This window comes from Channa argus, chromosome 20, assembly GCF_033026475.1.
Source record: "Channa argus isolate prfri chromosome 20, Channa argus male v1.0, whole genome shotgun sequence".
In the NCBI taxonomy this organism is placed as follows: Eukaryota; Metazoa; Chordata; class Actinopteri; order Anabantiformes; family Channidae; genus Channa; species Channa argus.
The window spans coordinates 13371006-13396699 of NC_090216.1; the positions used below are offsets into that span (position 1 = coordinate 13371006).

Genomic DNA, 25694 nt, shown 5'->3' on the forward strand with positions numbered 1-25694 from the left:
ACGCATGTGTATCTGAATTCTTATGCATCTAATGTGGGACATTGAAAAAAAGTTTATGTTCCTGCACGGAAAAGCAAAATCATTGAAGACAAAAAGATATAAAAAGGTCAATGAAGGATGAGAAGCATGAATTCAGGATTTATTGATTGTGCCTGTGGCCAACATACAGGTCACAGTTTCTGTATCTGCAGTTAAGGTGGGTGGAGTCTTTTACCAATCCCACCCTATCTAATGGGCAGTTTCACAGGTCATTCTTTTTATAAATTTTCTGGTGCATTGCACTAATAAGACTATTTCTCTGCTGCTTATCGTACTGCTTATTAATTTAAAAAAACAGTGTGAATTTGCAGATGTTAGTATGTTTTGTTTTTGTGCTCTCTGTGCATTTATCTACTGTAAAAAGGCAAAAAAGCTTTTCATTTTTCTTCCTTTAGATGTTCTAGAGCAGTCAGGTTTATGGCCTCCTGTGTATGGAAGCAGAGGGCCCCCTCCTCATCTGCAGCATCACCCTGTCTACTCCCGCTCCTCATTCCTACGGCAACAGGATCTGTATGCCCTGCAGCATCATCAGCAACAGCAAGCGATGGAGCACATACAGCGCCACTCCTTAGGACAGGTACAACAAATAAAACCCAGACACATATGGGGAAAGTCACATTTTAGTGTAAAAGTTGTGAAATGTTAAAATATTTCTGTGAAACTATAGGAAATATAAATTAGGAAGTGAAATTATTGTGGACTTGTGCAAAAGTTAAACTGCATCATTTGTTTAAAGATCTCTCAGCACAGATAACCCAATTTCCCAACTCTAGAACGAAAGCTTATGCAAAATCTCCCTCTGCAAATATTTATTTAAGCCAGTTTCTTCCTTTTTTTGCTGAGGAAAGGTTTTATTGATAAAGAGACATCGGTGTTGTGCTTTTTGCATTCTCATATTGCAAGATCATCTGGCAATCGAAAAGTGTGGCCACTGTGACTTTGTTTCTCATAGTTTTTCCGTCAGATGGGTTTTCTTTATCTCTTTATCAGTGCTGCTCATCTTCTTCATTTTAAGTATGCACTGTTTATTTGCAGCATCTTACTGTTTGACATATAATGCTTGAGGAAAGTCACATTTAGAACAAAAATGTGGAGATTTATAACCAGACAAATGTCAGATAACTATTGTGTTTTTATGACTAATGTTCTCTATTGCATTTTGCCTTGTGGAAGAGAAAAACAGCAAGAAATGCCTTCTATTGTGCACTTCTGTTTACAGAGAAAACATGAGGAGCATGCTATCACTATAGAAGACTCTCCTCACGAATCTCCAGCATCTAGAACTCCCTCCTCCACCACCTCTTCTCATGTTGCCAAACCATTCTCACACACCCCTCCTTCACCCAAGACTCCAACAACTTCTTCAGGGATGTGTCCCAGCAGCTGTAAGTCACCCTGCTACCACTCCTCACCAAGGCGTCCGCACCCGCCAAACCCTCTGACCCCTGCACCAAGCCCGGCTGCAGCAGCACCACGCTCCCCAGCAATCAGTCCTGCTCCTTCACACCTTTCTAAAGGACTGGAGAGGGGCAGCGAGAGAGGAGAAGGACAGCCACCTCAGGATTACCCACAATCTCTAGAGCCAGGTTTGTGTAGAAAAACCTGCAGGCTGATGAGTGAACACAATGTCTGAAGGATGAACAGTCAAATAACCAATACAAAGACAAACCAAATAGGATGGAGGGACAAAAAATAAAAAGATGTAATGTGAGAGAGAAAAGAGGAAGGGAGATAGAGAGTTCTGTTGCAGAAGTGTAGCACTGGTCTTTGAAGCATGGCGTTCTTTTGATTTTGCAGAAATAGTTTGAAGCATTGCTGATCTCTTGCTCTGTGTGTCCTTGAGTGAGTGTTTGCATTTCTTTTTCTTTGCAAGCTAAAGAGGGAGAGTGAGCAGGTCAGGCCATAGCTAGCATATGGGCACTCAGTGCACGTATGTGGGTGACATGCCATTGTGCACGTGTGTCACAAGAGGAAGGCAGTGAAATCTTCAGACAGACCCTCCTTATCCTTTAGCAGTTCTTGAAAAATACAGGCGGAAGGATACACAATCATCTGTCTGTTTTGTCAGGGGGTGGAGGAATACCATCAATAATATGAAGGCAGAGGTGACAGGGCAGGAATAAAAAAGCAGTGTATCATCAATATCTAGATACATCTATAAAAACACACGCATGCACAAACACACACAGACACACACAAACATTTACACGCTGTCTTCTGTACCCCGTTGTCTCTACAGCACATTTAACTATGTGCATCTGCCTGAACTGAATGTCGACAAATTAAATAAGCACAAGGTCTGACTTACAGATTATGAAGAGTTTCTATTTTCTAGAGATGCCTATAAATTACTTGTATTTACTGTACATTAAGTTTTATGTTAAAAGACCAATTGAACAACTGATCTTTCCTCTTTCCACCAGACTTGCCACCTGTTTACACCTACCCTTCAATCACCATGGCTTACAAGGCTGGGCCCTCTTCTCCAGAACCCCAATCGGCTGAACAAGCCAAAGTGGAGGTGGAGCCAAAAGAGCCTGACTCAAAGTCCGTCCCACATCCACACCACATCAAGACTCTTAATAAAGGAGAGGAGAGGAGGAAAGAAGAGGATGGGAGAGACTGTGAAGTGCTCGATTCCCAGAGTGGCGAGGAGAAAGAAGAAATGCAAGAAGAAGCAAAAGGATGCTCCTTCTCTGAGCCTGAGAGCAAGATTGCTGCATTAATGCCGTGCCCTTCCACAGTTCCTGTCCCAGAACCAGCCTGCCTGGGCACAGCCACAGGCAAAGCCCTAAAAGTGGATATCTCCCTGGGTTGCCTAGGCCAGAAGACTGGCCTGGAGGAACCCCAACTATCCAAAGACCAGGAAGATAATAGGGAACATGAAATAAAGGATATTGATGATGATGAAGAGCAGATGAAAGCTGAAGTGACAGGATATACTGTCTCTATGCCCATGGAGCCTGAACAAGAGCAGAAAGAGGAGATGGGGGAAAATATGGAAAATAATGGAGAAAATCTTGAGGTGGTTGAGGTTGAAGAGGAAGACGGGGGGAGTGGGATGAGTCCAGGGGAGGACCTAGTGGAATTGATGCATAAGTCTCCTGCTCCTTCCCTTTACTCTGACCCTCCCATGGCAACCACAGCGGCAAACCTCCAAGGGGCTTACATGTGGAGCCTGGAGCTCCTGATCGCTGCAGCTCTGTGTGCTACCAGAGATGCCTTGTGCCCACCTGTACCTACTGTCAAGGCCCCAAGCCCTCCCCCCAACCATGGTATGGAGATACTGGGAGAATTAGCTGAATTGGAAATCCAGCAGAGGAACAGGGAGAGCAAGGAGAAAGACACCAAAGGTGAGAAGAGGCTCATTTAAAATCAAGTGTTTGCCACAGCCTTCAAACCCCAGTAACCCTTGTTGACCTTTTATTTTATAATCACCACGTGTTCCCACAAATAATTAGGTATGTCCCCTTTCTATAAATCCTCAGAACATTTTATCCTGTGGTGGTGTTACAACAAACAGGAGCAAAATATCCACAAAAATCAGATCAAGGAAAAGGACACAAAAAAGTTACACTGCTTGTTTCTTGCAGGCACAAACACTCACAATGAACCAGTAAAAAAGGGGTCTGGAAGATGTGTTCAACCCAGATGTAGAGCCTCACCTACTATAACACACACACATGGACACACAAATTTCCCCCTAACTGTCTTGCTTCCTTCCTCAGCTCCGGCTCTCTGTTCTTATCCGCAGACCATAGTTTTCCCCCTGGGAAGTGTATGTGTGTCTGTTTCGGGGGACACAGAGATGGACAAACAAGTGGAGCCTTAGTTAGACCCAAGCCAGCACACACACATGCACGCATGCACACACACACACACAAACAGACACTCACTGCCCAGTGTGTCCCCCAGGCTCTGGCATCTTGTTTTGCTAATTAGACCCTTTCCTTTAAAACACTTCTCCTGTAAGCGCTCCTATTTTCCTCTCGTCCCTCTGAGAGAAAGTGTTTTTATTTATGCCAGCATCTGTGTGTGAATGTTTGCCTGTGTTTGTGTGTGTGCATGCACGGTGGTGTGTGTGTGTGTGTAAGCTGTTAAGTAATCCCAGATGAATCCCCACTCTCCTCCATCACAGTCAATGTGTCTCTCCACCAGGCTGCTTGCTCCCTGCCTGTGCCTCCTCCCGCCTCCCCTCCTCCTCTCTCTTTGTTATTTTTTCCCCTCACTCACTTTTTCTTTTTCTTTTTTTATTAAACCAATGTAATCTTGTGTGTAAATCCTGCCTCTGCAAGCCTTGTTGACGGAATTAATAAGTGTAGAAATCATACGTCGCTCTGCAGCTGTCTGTGCATGTGTGTGTGAAATACAGAGTGTGTGAGTGTGCATTTGTTTACATCTGTGTGCACGTGGTTAGCATGTGTAATAGGTGTGAAATCAATAAGTCCTGTCGTGGCATTGGAAAACGTTCTCCAAATTGCAACACATTTATTTAAAAGCTGTTCTGGCCTCGCTGCGTGGAATGTTATTAATACTGCTGATGGTGTTTTTTTGTCATTGTGAATGTGTTCAGGAGATGAAACCGATCTCACACAGATGCATTTATGCCACTCCTTGACGTGGAAGGATATCTCAGCTGTTCACTGGAGATCGCAATTACAGATTAAGGAATCAAGAGATATTTCCCCTCCAGTACAAATTAATGCTTCTGTTTCCACGTAGACAGAGGAGTCATTTGTGTCCTAGATTCTTTAATTCCTTCATATTTTCTTTATATTGAAATTTCAATAAACTTCCTTAATAGCCTCTAATGATGACTAGGCCCATATTAGCAGTAATGGTTTTTAATTTTCCTCCACTGTTTTTATTTTTCCTCTCAAATCCCCTGTGCCGTCTCTTATTACACCCTTCACCCCCTTTAGAGAATATGGTGTTATTACTGTGCAAAGATGTGTGTTAATGTGCGTGTGTGTGGGGGTTGTATACTGTGGGTGGAAGGTATATATATCGATCGTGGCTATCCTCCAGGAAGCTAAAGTAAGCCTAGTGATGTCAGCAGTGATGTCATACTGTCAGGGTAATTGGAGCATGCCATTGGCTTAGTGGTCTGACAGATAAGATGGCACTGACCTCTGCAAGCCAGGACAGGACAAAGCAGCATCTCTCATCACTGCCCTGGTCGCTCTGTGCCTCCATCTCTCTCTCTCTCTCTCTTTCCCTGTCTCTCTCTTTCTCTCTCTCTCCACACTCTAAAAATAGTATTTTAGCTCAACAAAAATAAAAAATAATTAACACAACAGTTTGCGTAAAGCTTTTTGAGTTATGACAATGTCTGGTGAAATTAAGTTCAAGCAACAAAATTTTTGCTAGAAATAAATGCAATTTTATTTACCATCCACCAAATTACTGGCATAAAAAACATGTTTTTAAGTCAACTACTCATAAATATTAAGTTGCTCTATTTAGTGTTTTCCAGTTTTTAAAAAAAAACTTTCAAGTCACATGCACTTAATTACAAATACAAGCACATATTTTTTTTTAAGTTTAGAAGTAGATATAACTTCAGTTGTTCTAAATAGATTTTTGGCATTATATATTTTTTTGTTTGTTTGTTTTTGCATAATAGCTTTCATAAGTAAATTCATTCAATAACAGCATTGTTAACCAATTAATGTTTTTACACTGGTGAGTATTTACAAGATTTTTCAGTATTACACAAACATAAATTGAAAATAAATGCAAAACATAAATATGTATGTAATTTTATCCTAGTTACAGGCTTAACATTTTGGATATACAACCACTGTGCCAAAATACAAATCCATAATAAAACAACTTGAAATACTTAAACATTTATAAACAATAATAATTCCAAAACATTCTCTCACATCTCAAAAGCCAAAACCAATCTGCTTTAACACTAGTAATGCAACATATTCATTCATTCTCAAAACTCAAAAATTACAATCTCTGCTTATTACTGTGTGACAGCCAATTTGTGAACTGGAATATGCATATCTTGATCATCATATTTGCTTTGTCTTGACTGAACAAAAAATCTCAAAATCTTTCTTATCTTCCTTTACATAACTTTCTAAGCCTCTTCAGTAGAAAAGTTTTAAAAAACTTGCACTTTAAACACATTACTTGTGCACTGGCTTTCAATCCATCAAGCTCAAGGAAAAGTCTATAAAAAACACTTTAAAAGCGTATTTAAGTTCTTTGGCATAACTCAACTTCAGAGTATATATTATGCCAATCAGCAAAGCACAGCACATTGGGATAATAAATTCCTCCAGAATTTTTGTTCCCTCAACCCCAGTGGTTGCTGTCTTGTAGTCATATCCTGTGGTGGGCTGATCACTTATGATGGCAATTTGCATCACTTGCATGCCAAGGACTGCTTCAAACTTTTCCATGTCATTGTAAATGGAAAAAAATAATGTTAGCTTGTTAAAGAAAATTACTTGGATAATTACTAATGAGATTTTATACTGTCGCTCTAAATGATAATTCCTTCAAATAAGACCCTTTATGTTATTGTAAGCCTTAGACCACAACATACAAACACACACATAATTCAATCTGGCTATATTAACATTATCAATTAGCTTGAGGGAAAATAGCTAATTTCACAAAAAACAAAATGCCAAAACAGCTGAGATTGACTTTTATTTGTTTGTATCATCTGCCCAGTGCAGTAGTTTGTCATTGTATTTTTTTACAGTTGTTTTTAGTTGAGTTTGTTGTTATATCTTGATTTCTGTCATTTAATAAATCAGTTAAGAAGGGGCCAATATGAATAAGTATTTGAATGATTACAGAGTGCAGATAGCAGTTTGTGTGTTTTAAATGTGGATTACAGCTAGATCTTGTATTAACTTAAGAAAAGAAAAAACATTTGTGAAAAAAAGGTCAGGAGAAAGTTGTATCACAGCACAATAAATCAAAAATAAATTCTAAACACCACTACAATAATATAAAGAATATTCATACCATCTCCTGCAGCAGGTTTTGTAAGCATAAAACCACTACTGAGATTTAGAGGACGCCATTGTAGGTAGCAGGTCCTGTAACAATCGGTCTCTACTTGTTTTATCTTAAGTGGACGGAGGAGAGGACTTAAAATCTAACACTCAACAGAATGAAATTGAGTTGCCATGTCCATTTTATTGACACAAAATTAAGTTACTGTAAATACCAATATTAATATTTCGACACAACTCATGAAATTATGCTTTTAAATTATAAAGTGTATTTGAACAGAAAAATTTGTATTTTTATCTTGGAAGCACCCATTTTTATTAAGTGGCTGTAACAGGTCACCTGAACTACTTTTTAGAGTGTAAGGACTTACCAGTCAGTCTCACATTCATTTGTTCATACTTGTTTCTCATCTTTTACAGATGAAAACTTCTTTTCCATCCTTCCTGCTCTCCTCATTCTTTCTTCTTTGTTTACTGCATTCTGTTTCCATCTCCAAATCAAAAACACAGGTTTTAAAATTATCAGAGGTCAGTGAATAGGCCTTGCAGTTCCAGTACATAAACTGAGTAAACCTATCCTTTCCTCTCTTGTCCCTCTTCTCTCCTCACTGTGTTCTGGTCTCCTCTCCTCAACTCTAAGGGGAAATTGGATCCTGTCCATGTCCATAATGAGAAGATCTAGGAGAATAAATAGATAGCTCAATAAACACTTTGCCTCTTATTGCTTCTCCTCCCCTTTACTCCCAGTCCCCCCCCCCCCCCCCCCCCCCCCCCTCTCTCTCTGTATTGCACTCCTCCTCTCTCCTGCCCGTCGTTCTTCGTCTCTCCAATTCTCCTCACACACACTCATGGCCATGTCTGCGCTGTTCAGCGAAAATACATGTGTGTATTCAGAATGAGTATGTTTTATTTGCATAGGTCTGCACACACATTTGTGTGTGTGTGGACTGACTCATGAATATTCTGTTTCATCTGCTGGTGCTGTGACAATGACAGAGTTAATGACAGTGACAGATGTAGAGATCGTTCTCTGCTGCTTCCCTTTGTGTATGTGTGTTTTTGTCTGTGAATGTTGTTTGTGTGTATGATTAGGCATGAAAACCAGTATACATCAAATAAACTACACAGCTAATATCATAAATATCACCACATTTCAAACCTGGTTTTGGCTCCAGAAATAAATCCGTTCAGTGCTCCGCAACCTTTATAACACTGTGTCAGCCGCTGTGTGATGTACCAATCTTAAACCACAACAATCCATCTTCGTGCAGGTGGGGACATGCTGACCTTTGACCTCCACAGTCTGGCAACATTGGCGGCTGCTCGTGCACTGGAAATGAGGGGAGGGGCTGTGGATGTAAGGGCAGACCAGCAGTGTCCAATCAGAAAGAGGCTGAATCTGCGCAGGAAGTGCAGCTGGATGCCTCGTCATGAGTCTGTGAGGCCTTTTCTGTATTCTGTGCTTTCTGTATAAGTACCCCAGCTTTAAAAACTGTTAATCCCAGCATGATGAATACAGTAGGTTGTCCGGCATCTACATCCATGAACCAGCGTTAGTGGTTTGATTTCAGTTCCCCAACAAACTGTCCTTGGCCAAGACACTAAACCATAAATACACACCTTGTGTGTATTTCTTACTTCTAAGTTGCTTCAGATAAATGTGTCTGTCAAATAACTATGCGTATTCCAAGTAACTCAACAACAAAAAAGTTAGGGCACCTATTGGTTATCCTCACTGATACTAATATGTACTTCAAAATCATCCATTTGTTTGTATGCAAATAATCTGCATTTTCAATGCAAACATTATAATTGATGGTATAATGGACAAAGAATGGAAAAAGTCGCAGTTGATAGTAAAATGTGTGGCTTTTGTTGCAGTATTGTGGTTATGCTAAATAGGGAACATAAAAGAACCTACTTTTTTGCTTTAATTCGAGGTATGAGCCATTTGTGACTTTACTGTGAAGTGAATCTTTTCAAGTTTTCCCAGAAAATAAAAGCAGGTTGTATTTAAAGTTGTACTTTTAATTTTGAAATAAAAATGAATACAAAAATTACCAACATGTTAAAATCCGTGGATGGTATGACAACTGCTTCAAAAAATGTTTAGTAGCTAAAAGAACATTTATTTTTACTATCGTTAATCATAGTTATTTCAGTTTGTTTGAAGCTTGTTTTTACATATTTTAGTGTGGAGCACCAACCTCCCAGAATAGTGTTGGTTAACAAATATTTGCTGTTTTAGCAAAAACTTAAAAGATTTTGGCAGCAGAAAAGTAATCATTAAGCTGCCCAAACCCAACCTGGTTACTTCACATCTCTGTGACTGTTGAATTTGGTGTGTGTTCAGAATTTAAATTCCTCTGCTTTGTGTGTGTGTGTGTGTGTGTGTGTGTGTGTGTGTATGATTCTGTGTGTCTGTGTGTGTGTGTGTGTGCGCACGTGTGTGTGTCAGGTGTGCCCAGTGAAGGGCTCCATGGAGACGATGGGAGGGGAGGAGCTGGCCATGCGTGTCCAGTTGGCTGAGCTACAGCGCCGCTACAAAGAGAAACAAAGAGAACTGGCCAAGCTACAGAGGAAACACGACCACCAGTGAGCAGAGAAAACATACACACACACTCTCTCTGCTTTTTGTCTAGATTATATAATGTATTCCAACATTCACAATTCCGCTGTCATGCTGCATCCTCCTGATTTATCAGGACTTACCGCCTGCTCATACCTAATGCAGTTTGACCTGTAGCCGATACAAGTTTCCTCCTGATTTCTCCTGGTGTCTTGACTTCATCTTTGATCTCTCTCTCCCTATTCTCCTCCTCCTCCTTCTTCTTGTCTTCCTCTCTGCAGGAAAGAGGAGACATCTCGTAGCCCTGCTCGCCGGAGGCCTGGCCGCCCCCGCAAGCGCAAGTCCAACCCCGGCCCAGCTGCTGCAGAGAGCACCAAAAGACTCAGGTCAGTTCTCTGATACTACGTCAGTATAATCAGTGTGATTGGCAAGCCCAGCTCATTCATCCTGATTTCTGTTTGTGTTTTTAGTGAAAGGCACGGTTGATTTTCAAGAACTTCTTCTTCAGCTGAATTGATTCGAATGCACTATAGCTGATGATTTGCTTGATTGGGCACTGGAAAGAGCTGCTCGCTCACGCACAGACATGCACACACACATGTACACACTATGGGTTATGCGATGGGAGCTGAAAGCTGCTATGATTTTAAATGAGAGAAGGTAATGGAGACGAGGCCTTCATTAATCATCATTAATCACTTTTAATCATATTTATCACTTGCATTGATTGTGTCCTGATTCTCTGTGAACCTCCAGCATATTAATACAGCTGGACAAAGTCTTGATGTACAGTTATTACAGTGATAAACGACTCGTAGCCACCCCCACCTACTGCGACACACAACCACACGTTATTTAACAACTCAGACATGCACGCTTTCAAGCTGACACAAATTCCGGCACATACACACAAGTAGGAAAAGCACGCTCACACATGATGAAGGTGTTTTCTCATGCTGCCCCACCTCTGTTAGCATGTGCACCCATCGCCTTGATAAAATGATTAGAGAAACTCAAGGTTTGTCATGGTTACCATGATTAGAAAGTGCTAATGAAAATGACAACAAAAGCTTTAGTCAGACATGCTGGTGCACCACACACACGCGCACACACACAAACACACACACACACACACAAACACACACACACACACACATACATACACACACACACACACACAAGAACTTGTTTAATTAGTGGAGCCAGTAACTAAGTGCCTGCACAGCATTTCTGTTGTCATTAACAAGCGATGTTTCATTTGTTTATGCTTTCATCTTCTCATAAGAGTTGGGGGGGTGAAATGAATTATCAAGATAGAAAGATTGGCAACCTTTCCAAACTAAATAGACTATTCCCCTTGATACACGCATACTGTTTAAGTTATAAAGCTAGATGTATGTGGATATTCTAACAATACTGCTCCGACTACGCAAGGCTTTCCCCACGGTCTTGGGTACTACCATTTATGCACAGGAGAATTAGGAAGTTTGGGTAGTGAAATTAAGCAGTAAAGGCCAATGTTTGCTTAAAACTAAGTAATTTGTGTTGCATAGTGTCTGACCATGTCGGGAGGAAAAATGTTTGTAGCTCTTGGCATAAATATTGGATTGTTCATTCCAGAAACAAAGAATGCTGTGATGAAGCATCACTATTCTGATGTCAGACAATTGCTGGGGAAAAGGCAGTTAAAACCTTAGGCCTGGCTTGCAGTTGGCATTCCAGTTAATACCAAAGGTGTTGGTCGGGGATCTGTGCAGATGATACCAAACTCTATAAATCATTTCTTAATGAACACACGTTACCATTGGTGAAGATATAAACTCAGAGACTTGGAAGCTTTCCTCTCCTCTCCTCTCTTCTCTTTTTCTCTCCTGTCATCTCCTATCCTTGCCTCTCCTCTCCTCTCCTCACATCTCATCTCCCTCTCAGCATCCCGCTCCTCTCCCAGGAGCGGGATGCTGAGAGCCAAACCTTCCCTCTGTGGGAATATAGGATTCACCTGCTTCAGACACCAGCTGCTAACTGTGTGTGTGTGTGTGTGTGTGTGTGTGTGTGTAGGTGTGTGTGTGTGTGTGTGTGCTGGCTGCCTGTGGTGTGAGAGAGCATGCACACAATGAAGGAAGGAAAGAGTGAGAGTGAGAGAGAGAGGGAGGTAGTGTTCAATAGAGGTTAGTGTTTATCGATCGAGCCCTGAAGCTCCGGTCAACGGACAGACTCCCTCGAGACTGCTTCATCTCTTTCTCTGTCTCTTTTCCTCCCCCCTCAACCATTCTCTTCCTTCCTCTGTCTCTCTCTGTCTCTTTTCCACTCTCCTTCACACCAGATAATTCTTATCATTTCATGTGGTGATTCAGCAGTTTCATATTTGTACGGCCTCTGATTATTTTGGTGTTTGCCGTCAAACTGCACAGGCAGGCAGTGGAGCCTGTCTCTTACCTCATCAAACTTATGAGACAGTAGCAAGAGAGTGAGACGGTGAACAAACCCAGTAGAGAGGGAAGTGAAACTCAGAGAAGAGAGCAGAAAGGCAGAGTTACAAAGAATATTATCTTTAAGAGTAAAGCAAAAAGGGTGATCACATTAATTCTATGATTTGATTTGTCTTGTGCGTGATAGTTTCTTATAGAAGTGTGTCTCTGTCTGGTTTTTATGTTTTCCAGGGCTGGGCTGAATTTACTGGAGGAAAAAGCCAGGAAGAAAATGACCAATCACGGCTTCAACCGCCTCAGTGCTACACAGGTCGGTCCCTCTGCGGTCTTCCTCAGTTTATCCATACACCCACTGACAACCACTTCCTGCTGCTAATGTTTTTTTCTCTCCTTGATGTTTCAATTAGTGGAAAGAAATTAGTCAATAATTAGCTGTTCCGCTGCATGTCTACAGATGAAGGCTCGCTGTAAGCACAGAGGTCGACCCAGTGCCCTGAGCTCCAGGCTAGCAAGGCGGGTGACCCAGTTGAAGCAAAATGCCGCAGCCCAGCATAGTGCATCATCAGCATCTATGCTGCACTGCAGAGGGGCTCCTGAAGCAGAAGGGACCCCAAAGAGTGACTGCAGACAAGGACGGAACGGTGGGGACAGAGGAAGCATATACATATAGACACATTTGTTGTTCATTAGGTAGGACTACAAATATAAACTCTCCCCCTGGTGTTGATCCATTAGACTCTCAGCAGGATTGGGCACCTGGTCAGGCTGTGAAGAGGAAGAGGGGTCGTAAGCCCAAAGTGCTGATAGGCATGGATCCAAACAGAGCTCACCACAAGGACAGCCAAGGCTCTGACAAACAGGAAGCAAGGGAAGAGAAGAGTGACAGTAACAGCTCCGAGTGTGGTAAGTTACAATACAGGTCACATGAAAGGTTTGTCTCAGTTTATACTCTGCTCTGTCCTCCAGCCAAATATCCTTTATATGACAACATGGCCAGAATAAACAAAACTGTAAAATGCCATAGTGACAATTTTCAGTAATCATTTTTCTGAAATGTTCTACTGAACCATTATGGCTACTAAGGGATTTATAGGGCAACCACTGCTGATTAGCTAGATGGAGTTCATTGACAGTTACACATTATGAGTCAAACAATGCTGATTTGGCTCTGAAAACTTCTACCAGACATTGTGGGATTTTGCAGTCAAGTGTGTGTCTGTGTGTGCACCTAAAGTGTCTGACAGTGTGTTGTCTGCCATCATCGGGGGCCTCCTCTCACTTTTCAGCTTGTCTGTCACACCGTTAAACCCGTTAATGACTTGCCACAGGCATGCATCGCAGTCACCCCTGCCCTCAATGCCGTACTGTAATGTGAGCCCACTTTGGCCCCGTCCAGAATGTCACACCATGTCCTCCCATCTCTTCTTCTTCCTGCCTTTTAAATGAACACGTCTCGAGAAAAACTTAATGAAAACCCCAGAATCTGACTGACCTTGTGGCCTTGTTGGTACAAAGTTTAGTATATGTTTTTGTCAGTGTTTGCATGTGTGTGAGTGAGGCAAAGTGTTGACGTGAACGCCATGTAAGTGACAAGTGTGTCAGAGATGTGTCGACACCTGACACGACCCCACAGTCAGCGACACACGGCTGCCAATAGCAATCTCTGTGTGTGTATGTGCCAACATTTACTTTCTGTCACTGTAGTCATGGAACAAGCAAAGCATGGATGTGTAGCTACTAAGACAGGAAGTAATATGTAACAAGATGTCCCAAGAGCCTCTAGTGAAAAAGTTGATCAGTAGAGATGTTTCTCTGTTTATATGTCTAACTTTGCATTTACATTGCATTGTCTAACTGTAGCCACAGGCTTGTGACCAGAACCCTAGATTCTTAGGGTTTATTGAAAGCTTTCTGTCAATGCATCCTATAAAATGAGTCCTTGACTTTAATTAACATTGCTTACATTTAGATCCCTTAAAGCTTTCTGAATGATCATGTTTATCTTGTGATGCCACAGAGGAGGAGGAGGATGGCAGCTATGACAGTGAAGATGGAGCCAGTGACATCAAGATCAGCTCATCCTCTAAAGAAGCTCCTGCAAGCTCTGCTTTGATTGTGCCTTTTTCAACACAGTCCTCCAAGCTCCAAACAAATCCAAAAGCCAGAAGTAATAGACCAGGGCCTCCTGGTAAGATTTATACTTTATACATATTTTCATATATACTGTTGTCTTATAAAAACCTTGTGACTTAACATTTTAGTTGTTGAATCGAAATGAAGAGTTTAAAATAACTGACATTTATTTCAGAAACTTTTCAGTGTTCTGGTTTGAAGTCTTATCTAAGTTACTACTGTAAATCAAATATAATGTCACAATATTGACTTTGTATCAATTTATTAACATGTTCTAATTTCACCCTTAGGTGCAGCAACCCTGCACAGTGCAGAACACAGGGCAGAGCAAAAACGGTTGAGCTTCTCAAATACTCAGAGGGAGCGTCCAGAGCTCCAGGGGACTAAAAGATTGTCTCAGCCCAGCTGGGGTTTGTCATCAGTGGGCTGCAGCTTTGCAGAAAACCGGGTGAACCACGGAGCTCTGACAAAAGTGAACAGGAACAGCAAGGAAGCTGCGAGGAAGGGCTCAGCAGGACCGAGCTTTCTGGGAAAGGTGGGACATTACCAGTGCTGGGTGGTGATCTGTAACCTTACAGTGACCCAGTTATATGTTACTTTTGACACTGACAACTATTCAACCAAGGAAATGTCTCACTGGCAGGAGTCAGTGATATATGACACAACTTTATCACCTTTAACACTACAACCTGAAAACTAGTATTGGAATTTTGCATGTCTCTCCTCAGGGTTTCAGGGCTTCACAGAAAACTGATACCTGTTGATCACTTGTATTAGCTGCACCTTTAACCGCCTTTTTAGAAAAATAAAACATACCTAACATACAAAGAGTGACTGGAAATGTGAGTAAAGGAGGGAAAGATGACTCAGAGAAGGTCACTCCCTTTGGTCTTCTGCTACATTCACATATAACCTGAGAGAGACAGTAGGATGAAGAAATTTAGAAAATCACTAACCTCTAGTTCACTTCTCCCTTGTTAAATTGAGAAACACCCATTCAGGAAGTTTCAAAATCATATACATTAGCACTGACATTATCTACCAATAACTTTAACTCCTTTACGGGGAGACGGTGAGCATCAGCTGTAAATCAGTCACAGTGACAGATATACTGTTTGTTTTTGTTAAAGGTGTGTGTTTGCATGCAAGCTCATTGTGCTAACACACCTCTCGGCCCATTGCATTTGAGCAGACAGCTGCTGGCGAGACACCCGCATACATCTTAATGAGCAATGCTCAGAGGTTGCTTTAGACTTTGAGTCATTGTTAGGGAATGTCCAACAACACATAACTCCAAACTGAGAAGAGAAATATAAAGATAATCATTGGCCATAACTACACACACTCATGCATGCCTGTACAAACACACACACACACGCGTGCGCACGCACACACACAACACCAGCACTAATAGGAAATTATCACCCATGCCCTCTGGTGACGAAACCTCTGTCATTAAAATATATGGTCTCCTGTGGTAAAAACTAAAACACACACGCACACACATACACATGCACAAACATACACACACACACCAACTCCCTTGCACTGAATATTGAGGTGTTTTCTTTGAAAAGTCGAAATACAAGCCAAAACCTGTTAGGCAAGCTAACTTTCCATCATCAGTCATCCGTCATCTTTGAATAGACTAGCCTAAACTGGTCTGAAGATGAGTAGTATTTGGTGCGTGTGTGTATGAGTTTAGAGTATAAATTAGACTTCCATATTAGAATGCATACACACTGTTGAAGTGTTCTTAAGCAGTACACTGCAGTCCATGAACCACATCAAGAGCTTCAGTTATCACTGGATGCAACCTCTGACCTTTAAATGAATAATGGCAAGTAATGAAAAAAAAAATCCCCGCAGGCTTAGGCGAAGTATCACATTTCAAAAGGCGTTGGTGCCTGCGGTTCCTTTTCACTGATGGATTCACCACATCAGTCAGATCAGACTGTAAAAAACGTAATTCGGTCACCTGCAGATCCTGTTTACTGATTACTTTGGACATATAATGAAGTCATATCCTTCTTTTTGCCCACTGATCTCACATCCTGTTTCCCATCCAGGCCAAGGGCCATGCAGTCAGCCGACTCCTACAGAGCTTTGCCGCTGATGACGGCTTTCAGTTAGATGAGGAAAGCAGCTTCTCTGAGTGCGATGAGGAGGAAGAGGAGGAGGAGGCAAAAGAGAAGAAATCAACCCACCTTCCTCCCAACATGCCTTGCAGAATACCTGGTGGGCATAAACAATGACACATCATTTATAATTACACACACACATGCAGGTTTTAAAAACATGTTCGATGATTTTCACACACACCTCTTTCCCTGCCTCTTTGTCCCTCCTCACTTCACATAGAAATTATTCAACGCACTCACAAATTATTTATATCTTCCCCTTTATCTTCTCTATTCATCTATCTTTCTACCACGCCCTCCCTCCCCAGCTCTGCCAAACTGTGTGCTGAGTAAAGAGATGCTGGTGGATGGACTGAAGATCCTGATCTCTAAGGAGGATGAGCTGCTGTATGCTGCCTGTGTTCAAATTCTGGACCTGCCGGACATGTAAGACCCTGCTTCCCTGCAGTTCCGCCACAGATACAAACCCTATAAACCAAGTTAAATGCCTGTCAGCTGTGAAAATCTTGACAAACAAGAAGTGTGGGTGACTACGAAGCCAAGGCCCACAGTGATAGCAGCCAACAAAGATGCCTTTAAAATAACGGAGCACTGGTGCCAAAAACCAGTTATCAAAATACAACTTTGAAATCCAACTGTGAAAGTTATAACTTACAAGTAAAACTTACACCTTGGTTTTTGAGGAATTTACTGTTTAGTTACTTTGCCTTTCGTTTTTTTATTTAGATTCAGTGTCGTCATCGAAGGGGAACGAGGGAATCGCCCCAGGATCTACTCGCTGGAGCAACTACTACAGGAGGCGGTGAGTTTCATCCTTCCATCTCTATAGCATCTATCATGTTTGTGCTTTTTGTGAGTGGTTCTCCACATACCTTATACATAGAATTTTGTGATTTTTCCAGGTCTTAGATGTACGGCCCCAGACAGAGGCCATCCTGACTGCAGGGACGCGTGTATGTGCCTACTGGAGTGAACGTTCTCGCTGCCTTTACCCTGGATACGTCCATCGAGGTGAGCAAGACACACTGAGAGACTCATCCTGCACACACTTACTTATTCATTCACAGTAACTCATGTTTTGTGCTGTGCTTTAGGAGGACCAGGTGAGGAGGACAAGGAAGGTAGTGTGATGGTGGAGTTTGATGATGGGGACAGAGGAAGGATCTCCCTCGCAAACATCAGACTTCTGCCACCTGGATACCAAATTTGCTGTGAGTACAGCTCTGTGAAGACTGATGGGGGTAGGGAGTAGTGCATACTAATGAAAGAAAGAAATTAATAGCGTTTTTTTAAACAATCTTTCTTTGTCAGGTGCGGAATCTTCTCCAGCACTTCTGATGTCACCTGGTCGCCGTGGTCGACGCAGCTCTACACAGGAGAAGAAAGGCACATCCACAGAGAAAACAAGCTACGAAGAGCCTACAGGGAGGCCCCAGGAGAAAAGACCAGGTGAGGGAGGAGGGAACATGTTGAACAACCCTCTGCTCTGAACCCTAATGTCCTCTACTTTATATTTAATGTAGAGTCACTCCTCCAAAAAGTACACAATATTTTTCAAGTCATTTTCCAGTCATTTTAAATCTAGTGTTACACAGTCTTTATTATAGTTTGTAATGTCAGTCTGACAGTGTTAGCAATTCACTCTTGAGACTAACACAGCTCATACAACAAAAGTGGTCTAACTAGTAAAAACATTCACACACAGCTTCAGGCCAAATTAAACCCCCCCAAACAAGGTCTCATTTGGAGTTCCAACTGTCAACCAATTATCAGATGCCTCCGAGTCAGAGCAGGACTCAGTGAAGATATAAAAAAAAATCAACTCATAATTTTAAATTCCTTGTTTGCCACCTATAATTTACCCCCTGACCACATAAATCATGGTTTTATGAAGTATCATCAGTGTGCTTTGTTTAGTTAGCAACACACACGTAACTCATCACAAACTGAGGGTGACAGTAAAGCTGCAGGGCAGACAGGCTTACTGGGTTTGTTATAGTTTGAGTAATGGGTATGTCGAAACTTACCTGGCTAGGTGAAGATCAAGAGATAAAGATATTAAGTTTCCCCAAAGCTCTTAGTTCCACAATTAATCTTGGACTGCTTTTAAGTCCTGTCAGTTCATATTGATTATAACTACTTTCTGTTGCTGGCCTCTTTTTCAGTTGGCAGACCGAAGAAAATCCACTCAGTGCCTAAATCTACCAGCACACCAACATCAGTAACAGACACCTTAAACAAAGGCAACACTTCTCTAAAGAACTGGTCTGCCCCCAGGAAGAGACCCCCGGTTGACTTTTTCCTCTTCAATGGTACATCCCGTAAGACGCAGAGGAGAATAGCAGAGCGAGACTTGGGGTTGTTTCATCGGCCTGCCTCCCATCCTCTCATTCCCCCAGCGCCTATCAATGGCATTTTTGGCTCCCCTTTTGAAGTGGACTCATTCAGTAGCATTGCCAATGGCTACTCCACATTTGGAAGTGCTGGAAACTCTGGAGCTGAGCGACTGGTTACCACAGTGGCTTCCATGGGGCTTAGAGACTCCTCCTCCTCCTCTGCTTGCTCCTCAGCTGTCACCATGGTCTCTGGGAGCCGGAAGGCAGCGAGTGAACGTGACAGGAAACATTTCCTTGTAAAACTTGACCATGAAGGAGTGACCTCTCCTAAAACAAAGAACAGCAAAGCCCTGCTTCGACTTGAGGGTGGTGGTGGGAGAGGAGGAAAGAGCCTGGCCTCTGCAGGAGCACCACTGCGATACATCCACCCTTCACTGCTGGTGAAGGATGGAAAAAAGGGAGGAGGAGAAAGAGACAGTGCTGGGGCCCGGGCTGAGGCCCTTTTAAAAGGTGCCCCACCACTGAGAAAAGATCTTCTGTCAACTGTTCTTGGAGTCCAAGGTGGAGATTACAGTTTGGACTACCCGAGCGACTGCCCCAGTTCCTACTCTGAGCTCGATGAGGAGGATGAGGACGACGGCCAAGATGCTGAAGCACGTAGAGGAAGTGCAGCAGTCACATCCCACCGTGGTAGTCGCTTTCTCTCTCGTCTCTCTGTCTGCTTCTCTTCATCCTCCTCCTCTTCATCTTCCTCGGGCTCTATCTCCTCCTCGTCTCTCTGTTCCTCTGACAATGATTCGTCCTATTCCTCCGATGAAGAGTCTTCATCAGTTCTGCTGCGCCGTGCACTTCTCCAGCAGGACAAACACAAACAGAGGCAGAACATGGCTTCCGAGCTCTTGAGCCCTGACCCTACCACCTCCAATTCTTCTCCCTCTGCCCCTGCCTTGGCTCATGGTTATGTCGCCAAAGCAAGTATGGCCATGTCAGGGTCAAAAGTGAGGACGGACAGGACAGAAGATAGGAAGGAGTTCATGACAAAAGGAAACATGGTTTCTAACAATAGCACAGTAAAGGCCCAGCTGAAGAGAAAAGAAGGGATTTCCAACAGCCACAATCAAAACCAGCAGCCAAAACCTGCTTCCAAGGACCCTGCAACAGGTAAAAGACAGAGGATGTCTTCACCTGAGCCTCTGCCCAGCATAGCTCCCCTTCAGCCTGGACGGCAGCTGTGGAAGTGGTCTGGTAACCCCACACAGGTAGGTCTCTGGGTTTGATGTTGAGTGCATCTCTGATTTCTCATTACTTAAACCCAATTCTTTAAAATCTTGAATAAATCATGTCATGATTATATGGTTTCAAAAAGGTTGTCTTGGGTTTCCATTGCCCACTTAAGGTCAAAACTAAAGTAGGTTACTGATTGCTGTTGCAGTTTCTGCTGTCACACCTTGATTACATACACTCAACACAATGATCAAACTCAGTCCCATACCACTGCTTATTCTGTCTCAGACTTAGTACATATTAGCCACACTATCAGGCTTACTATGTGTTGTTATTCTCTGAAATTGTTATCCAGATTGTTAAGTCACGATTCTGAGATAAGAGAACAAAATGGTTTGAGCAACCTCTGCCACTCTCAGCTTCCTGTCTGCCATGTTGTTTGGTTTGCAAATACGACGGCATCTGTCGACTGAGATGTGCACCTTAAAAAGAGCTAACCTTCTGATGTGTACATAACACTACAAATCAAAAGATGAAGCATAAATACAGGCGTGTTACTCAGGTTATGGTCTCATCTACATGAATTTGGTGATATTGCCTTATCAGGTTATGAGGAATTATCGGTGTAACTGTAAACAAACTCCTTCAACACAATAGGATCAGTGTTAAGCATTGAAAATTTCCCCAAAAGCAAGTGTTCATCTGCTAACTGAACTTTACCTACTGTGTTTACTGGCTAGAAGCATTTATTTGGATTAGTAAAAACTGGGTTTAGCAAAACCAACATCATTATGTCTGAAATGAGGCTGATAGGGAAAAATAACCTCCGTAATGGATTGACTAAGAGTGCTTTTTTTTTTTCTCTCCCCCATCAGAGGAGAGGTCTGAAAGGTAAAGCCCGGAAGCTATTCTACAAGGCCATCGTGCGGGGCAAGGAGACAGTGCGTGTCGGGGACTGCGCTGTGTTCCTGTCACCTGGCCGGCCCCAGCTGCCCTATGTGGGCAGAGTGGAGAGCTTCTGGGAGTCGTGGAGCTCCAGCATGGTTGTCAGGGTCAAGTGGTTCTACCACCCGGAGGAGACTCGCCTAGGGAAGCGACACCGCGATGGCAAGGTAGAGACCAGGGAGTGCAAGTAGAATTTTTAAAACGGGCATGGTCAAAGTAACATTCAGTCTCTCACAGTTTCAGATAAATGTATTGCCACTTTGATTCTTTTTATTCCTTATTCCCATCTGATAGGGATGGTGGAATTTCTGCTTACTTTGTGAAAAGTTTCCCTTTGCAGCTCTAAATACTATCGTGTAAGGTGGGGCTTTCCCTGGAAAAAGTTGTTTCCTCTTCACAAGAAACCAAGCATATTACATTTCTGGCAAAAGAAATAGTAGTTTGTTTGGCATAAACAGAAGAGAGGAGGTCAGTTATCGTGAGCAGCAACATCCACCATGGCTAAGCAAACGTTACTACTCGCTATATAAACAAAAACTGTCAAATACCATATGTGGGAGGGAAAAAAGTACCACATTTTTCTGGTTTTTAAGTATTTTTAAAGCAGCATTTTAATCATTGATTTTGTGATGGTGCTGACTTATAAACTATTCTTTCTGCCTCTTTATAGAATGCTTTGTATCAGTCGAGCCATGAGGATGAAAACGATGTGCAGACCATCTCCCATCGCTGCCAGGTGGTCAGCAAGGCCGAGTTCGATCAACAGATATGTGAACGCAAGACCACCAACGCTGTCAACGATCTGTTCTACCTGGCTGGCACCTATGAACCAACCACAGGCCAGCTGATCAGTGCGGATGGCATGGCTATTGTGTCTTAGCACCACCAGCTAGAGAGAAATACAAATATTGACTTGAACTCTGAAGTAGACTGCTTCCAGGATGGTCCTTCAGAACAGAGCAGGGGACAAAGAGAAACCAAGACAACGAGTTTCGGCTCTGTGTATTGATCTGTCCCTTGTAAGAGAAGGAGCTAGCCCACTGGATAAAGCACAGCAGTACTGGCACTTAAGAGGAGTCCAGGTTGTTTTGGGGAAAGGATTCATGTAAGATTTAACCCCTTTAGAAGATGTAAACCAGGGTTCCTTGTCATATTGATAGTCTTTAGCCTTCCCTGTGGCTGAAACAACAAGGCATCAAGTGACAAGATTTCTGCAAGAAAAGAACAGGAAACAAGGACATGGGCACTTTGGAGTACAGTAACTTGTAGCTGTAACCATATGCTATGGAGGCAGGACGATAGACTTGACTTTCTGAAACAAAGACTGTCTCAGAGAGCAGGAAAGACTGTATGGTAAGGAGATACTTACTGTAAGCCACACTGGTTTGGATAGTTTTAATAGTCTTGTACTGGGAGTTTGACAACGATAACACAATTGGGAAATCCCCAAGAGGACCAAAAACACTGTAGTTCGGTGTGTGTGTGTGTGTGTGTGTGTGTGTGTGTGTGTGTGTGTGTGTGTTTGCAGAATGGCTGCGATGACCCTGTTTGGCATTTAATAAGCTCTAAGTAAACAGCGCTTTGGTGTGTGAGCGTGTGTTTTTGTGTGTGTGTGTTGTCATGCACGTGCATGCCAGTGCTCGTCAGCACAAAGCTGACATCATGACACACCATCAGTATGTCTCTAACAGTCTGAATATAAATCTATCCAGTACTTAACGTGCAGTTTTCAGTCCTCACAACTGAAACACAGAACAATTTCTTCTCTCCTGTCAAGCCATACACGTCAATACCTCTCTCTCGTATCCTCCTATTTGGGTGCGGAGATAAATGTACAGGTAGTCGGATTGTTTATTTGAACTGTGTGTGCACGTGTGTGCACAGTCTGGTGTGCACGCTTTGTATAGCATTATGTATAAAATTACATGTTGTATATAGTATACATATATATTTGTTCCTGTTTTTGTTTGTTTTCCTTTGCAGAGAAGATTATTTTATTTAGATTTTTTTAGGGTGAGTGTTGTGGGGGGGAGGGGGCTCTGGGTGGGGGGCTCTGGCAGAGGTGAAGTTCAGTTTCCTTCTCTCTCAATGCACTGAACAGGATTGAAGCCCTGGGCTTGAACAACTCTCGTGAAGACTTTGTGGTTGTAAGCCGTGCTTTAGGGGTAAATATGTAGATGGGTTTTTGAGAAATGATGGTTTTTTTTATATAAAGAAAGTTTTAAAAGGTCCTTTTTAAACATGTGTCTAAAATCTTTTTACTTTTATTCTGCTTTGTTTAGACTGTGCATTTCCTGTTCAGAGCTCATTTTTTCACAAATACTGGAAAAGAAACAGAGTTTCTGCTATTCTCTGATCCTAGAAGAATCTAGTTCTTCTTTATCTATTTTAGCGTGTATTCCTATATAAAATGTAGATATTTATCTGGCATCAGAAAGAAACATACCAAAGCACCTATGAGTTTACACTTCACCGCATTAGAAGAAAACAATTGTATGAAAAAGATGTTCAATCAAACCTGAATCCGGGACCCCTGCAATCACTGAGGTATTTAAAGTAGAGTTCCTCTCAACGTTGCTCGTATTCACCCAGCGTTGCTATGACAGCCTCGTTGCAGCAACATTGTCTGCGTGCTGCCCAGCTGATGCAGTTGAGGTCTCTATGGCAACCAGAATGGCATCACGTGACTGTGAAGGACAATCAGAGCCAATCAATGGGACAATGTTGAGAGACAAAAAAAAAAAAAAACAAGATAAGGATCAAATCACATATTATGCTTCTTGTCACTTTTATTCCTGCTTTGCCAAAAATGTCTGTGTGTTTTATGTTTGCTTGTTTTCCTTGTTTACCATTGTCTTACTGTTTATGCAAACCTGTGATGACTGTTGTCGGTGTATAGGATGTACAGGGGGGAAGAACATGAATGCCTTTTTTCTTTTTTAAGACATTGACTGACTTTTAACAACAATGTTGCTGTTACACTGCAAAGCAAAAGCTTTAAATGGAATCTAATGTGAAAGTCCATTTTAAATTATTACTTTTATGGGTCTTTAATTGAATTATTTTTTAAAAGCTGTATTTTCTTTAAGAAACACTGGATTCAGTTCTAACCATCACACAATGACAGAAGCGACATCATTGTATTTTTTTTTAGACCCACTGGAACCTGCTTTGTACGGTTGAGATAGCCTACTAAAATATATTATGTAATTTCAGTCATTCTTTGGAAACATGACTTAAATATTTCCACATGTACAAAAAGAAAAAATTATTTATCTTAATTTTATTGCCTTTTTGTTTCATTAAAAAAAGATTCTTACATAAATAAACATCTCCATTTTTTTTTCTCCCTTTCCTGCTCCGATTGAGGCCCCTAAATGCTGCCTTGTGTCGATCATTTGTCTATTGTAGGAAAATGGACTACAGAAGAAAGCATGGTAGAATGAGAAGAGAAGGGAGAGGAAAAAGAAAAACACAAGAGAAGGAAGCAATTTGAAACTGTAGCTGGAGCCGATAGAAGCAAGAGAAGAATGGCGAGAGAAAGGGAAACTGTATCTAGCAGTGTTTCATGAGAGATGACGGGCAGGATAAAGTCTCCTCAGGCTGTACAGGTGGGTCAGGTATTCGGAATAATAAAAACGGAACAAGACCATTAAGAGAACAAAGCCAGGATATCAACTTTCAGCCTGCAAAGATTTCATTCTTACTCTGCATACTGTATGTGTGAGAATACAAAAATCCAGCTCACATGTGCTCATCAGACGCAGCTGCTGGACTGCGTATACACTAGAATAAATCCACACTGTGTGAATGCATTTCTGTCCTTTCATGAGTTTTCGTCTTGCCGTGTGTGCGTGTTTGTGTGTGTGTGTGTGTGTGTGTGTGTGTGTGTGTGTATGTGTAATGTGAGAGCTTAGAAGAACAGTTGAAATTATCCCCTGCAGGGTGTGGAGTTTCTGGGCCAAAGTGCACAAATTTACAGAATTTTATTTGAGACTTCCTGTGATATATTCACACCTTTTTATCACACTGTAACTGGAGCCTTTGTGATGCGGCTTATTGCAACATTAAAGTCTGGATGGAGGAGTTACCTTTGACCTCAAATTACAGTCTTATTTCTATGTGGCAGCGTGTACAGAAAGCTTGAGCTCAGCATTGAACGTCAGCTGTAAACTTTAGTTTACCGAGCTGTGCTTTTAATGCCTGCCCCTCCTTTCCCATTTTCCTCTGCTTTACTTGTCAGTGCAGGAAAAGTTGACTCATGTTTTTTTCTGAATAACCTTGCTAATGGTCCTTGGCCATAGTTTGAAGTCACACACACATACACACATAAAAATATGGGTCCTTTGTCCAGGGGTATGTGTAATCATTTGTGTTTGCTTTTGTCTTCTGCTGCTTCGGCAGTTTAGCTTGTTATTACAAAGATATGAAACAGTAAGCCAGCCAGTCTGACCACACACACACGTGCGCGCACACATAGTGCAACCATTCTGCTCACTGTTGGACTTACATCCTCCTCATCGGCTCCTCAATCAACCAACGCCTTCAGAACACACAGACATTAAGTGCAGTCTTTGACTCCTTATCAGCAGGTTTGCATTGGGCTTATCTGGTTGACATTGTTAAACTACTTTACCCAGAATGCTGCAGGAGATAGGGGCACAATGGGAGACTTTGGGTGCCCTCTGGGTTAATGAGAAAGGGCTTTAACGTAGTAATAGCAAACATGCTGCAAGCTGATTTGTATGTTTATATGTAAAGGGTCAAAATGTCAGAGAAAGGTGTATTTTTTTTATTTTTTTTTTTCGTTTTTAGCCTTCAGGTGGGGGGCTGGTGGATGTGAATAGACACACCACATCTGAAGTAGTTTATAGGCTAACCAGTGTGATCGG

At 42.1% G+C, this 25694-nt stretch overlaps 1 protein-coding gene across 5 annotated transcripts in view; it reads left to right on the forward strand.

The window, feature by feature from the left end:
• bahcc1b (BAH domain and coiled-coil containing 1b) overlaps positions 1–23826 on the forward strand; it is a 61528-nt gene extending 37702 nt beyond the window's left edge. For all 5 annotated transcript variants that reach the window (XM_067487583.1, XM_067487581.1, XM_067487580.1 and 2 more), the window contains 20 exons: positions 435–616; positions 1259–1625; positions 2463–3392; positions 8297–8463; positions 9484–9620; positions 9876–9980; positions 12255–12333; positions 12478–12664; positions 12759–12926; positions 14041–14211; positions 14447–14691; positions 16226–16394; positions 16606–16723; positions 17024–17099; positions 17200–17308; positions 17392–17508; positions 17609–17746; positions 18463–19892; positions 20733–20969; positions 21473–23826. In XM_067487583.1, the coding sequence (XP_067343684.1) occupies positions 435–616; positions 1259–1625; positions 2463–3392; positions 8297–8463; positions 9484–9620; positions 9876–9980; positions 12255–12333; positions 12478–12664; positions 12759–12926; positions 14041–14211; positions 14447–14691; positions 16226–16394; positions 16606–16723; positions 17024–17099; positions 17200–17308; positions 17392–17508; positions 17609–17746; positions 18463–19892; positions 20733–20969; positions 21473–21682 (5342 nt within the window). In that variant the 3' untranslated portion in view covers positions 21683–23826. The remainder of the gene's footprint in view (positions 1–434; positions 617–1258; positions 1626–2462; positions 3393–8296; positions 8464–9483; positions 9621–9875; positions 9981–12254; positions 12334–12477; positions 12665–12758; positions 12927–14040; positions 14212–14446; positions 14692–16225; positions 16395–16605; positions 16724–17023; positions 17100–17199; positions 17309–17391; positions 17509–17608; positions 17747–18462; positions 19893–20732; positions 20970–21472) is intronic.
• Positions 23827–25694: the final 1868 nt, after the last annotated feature.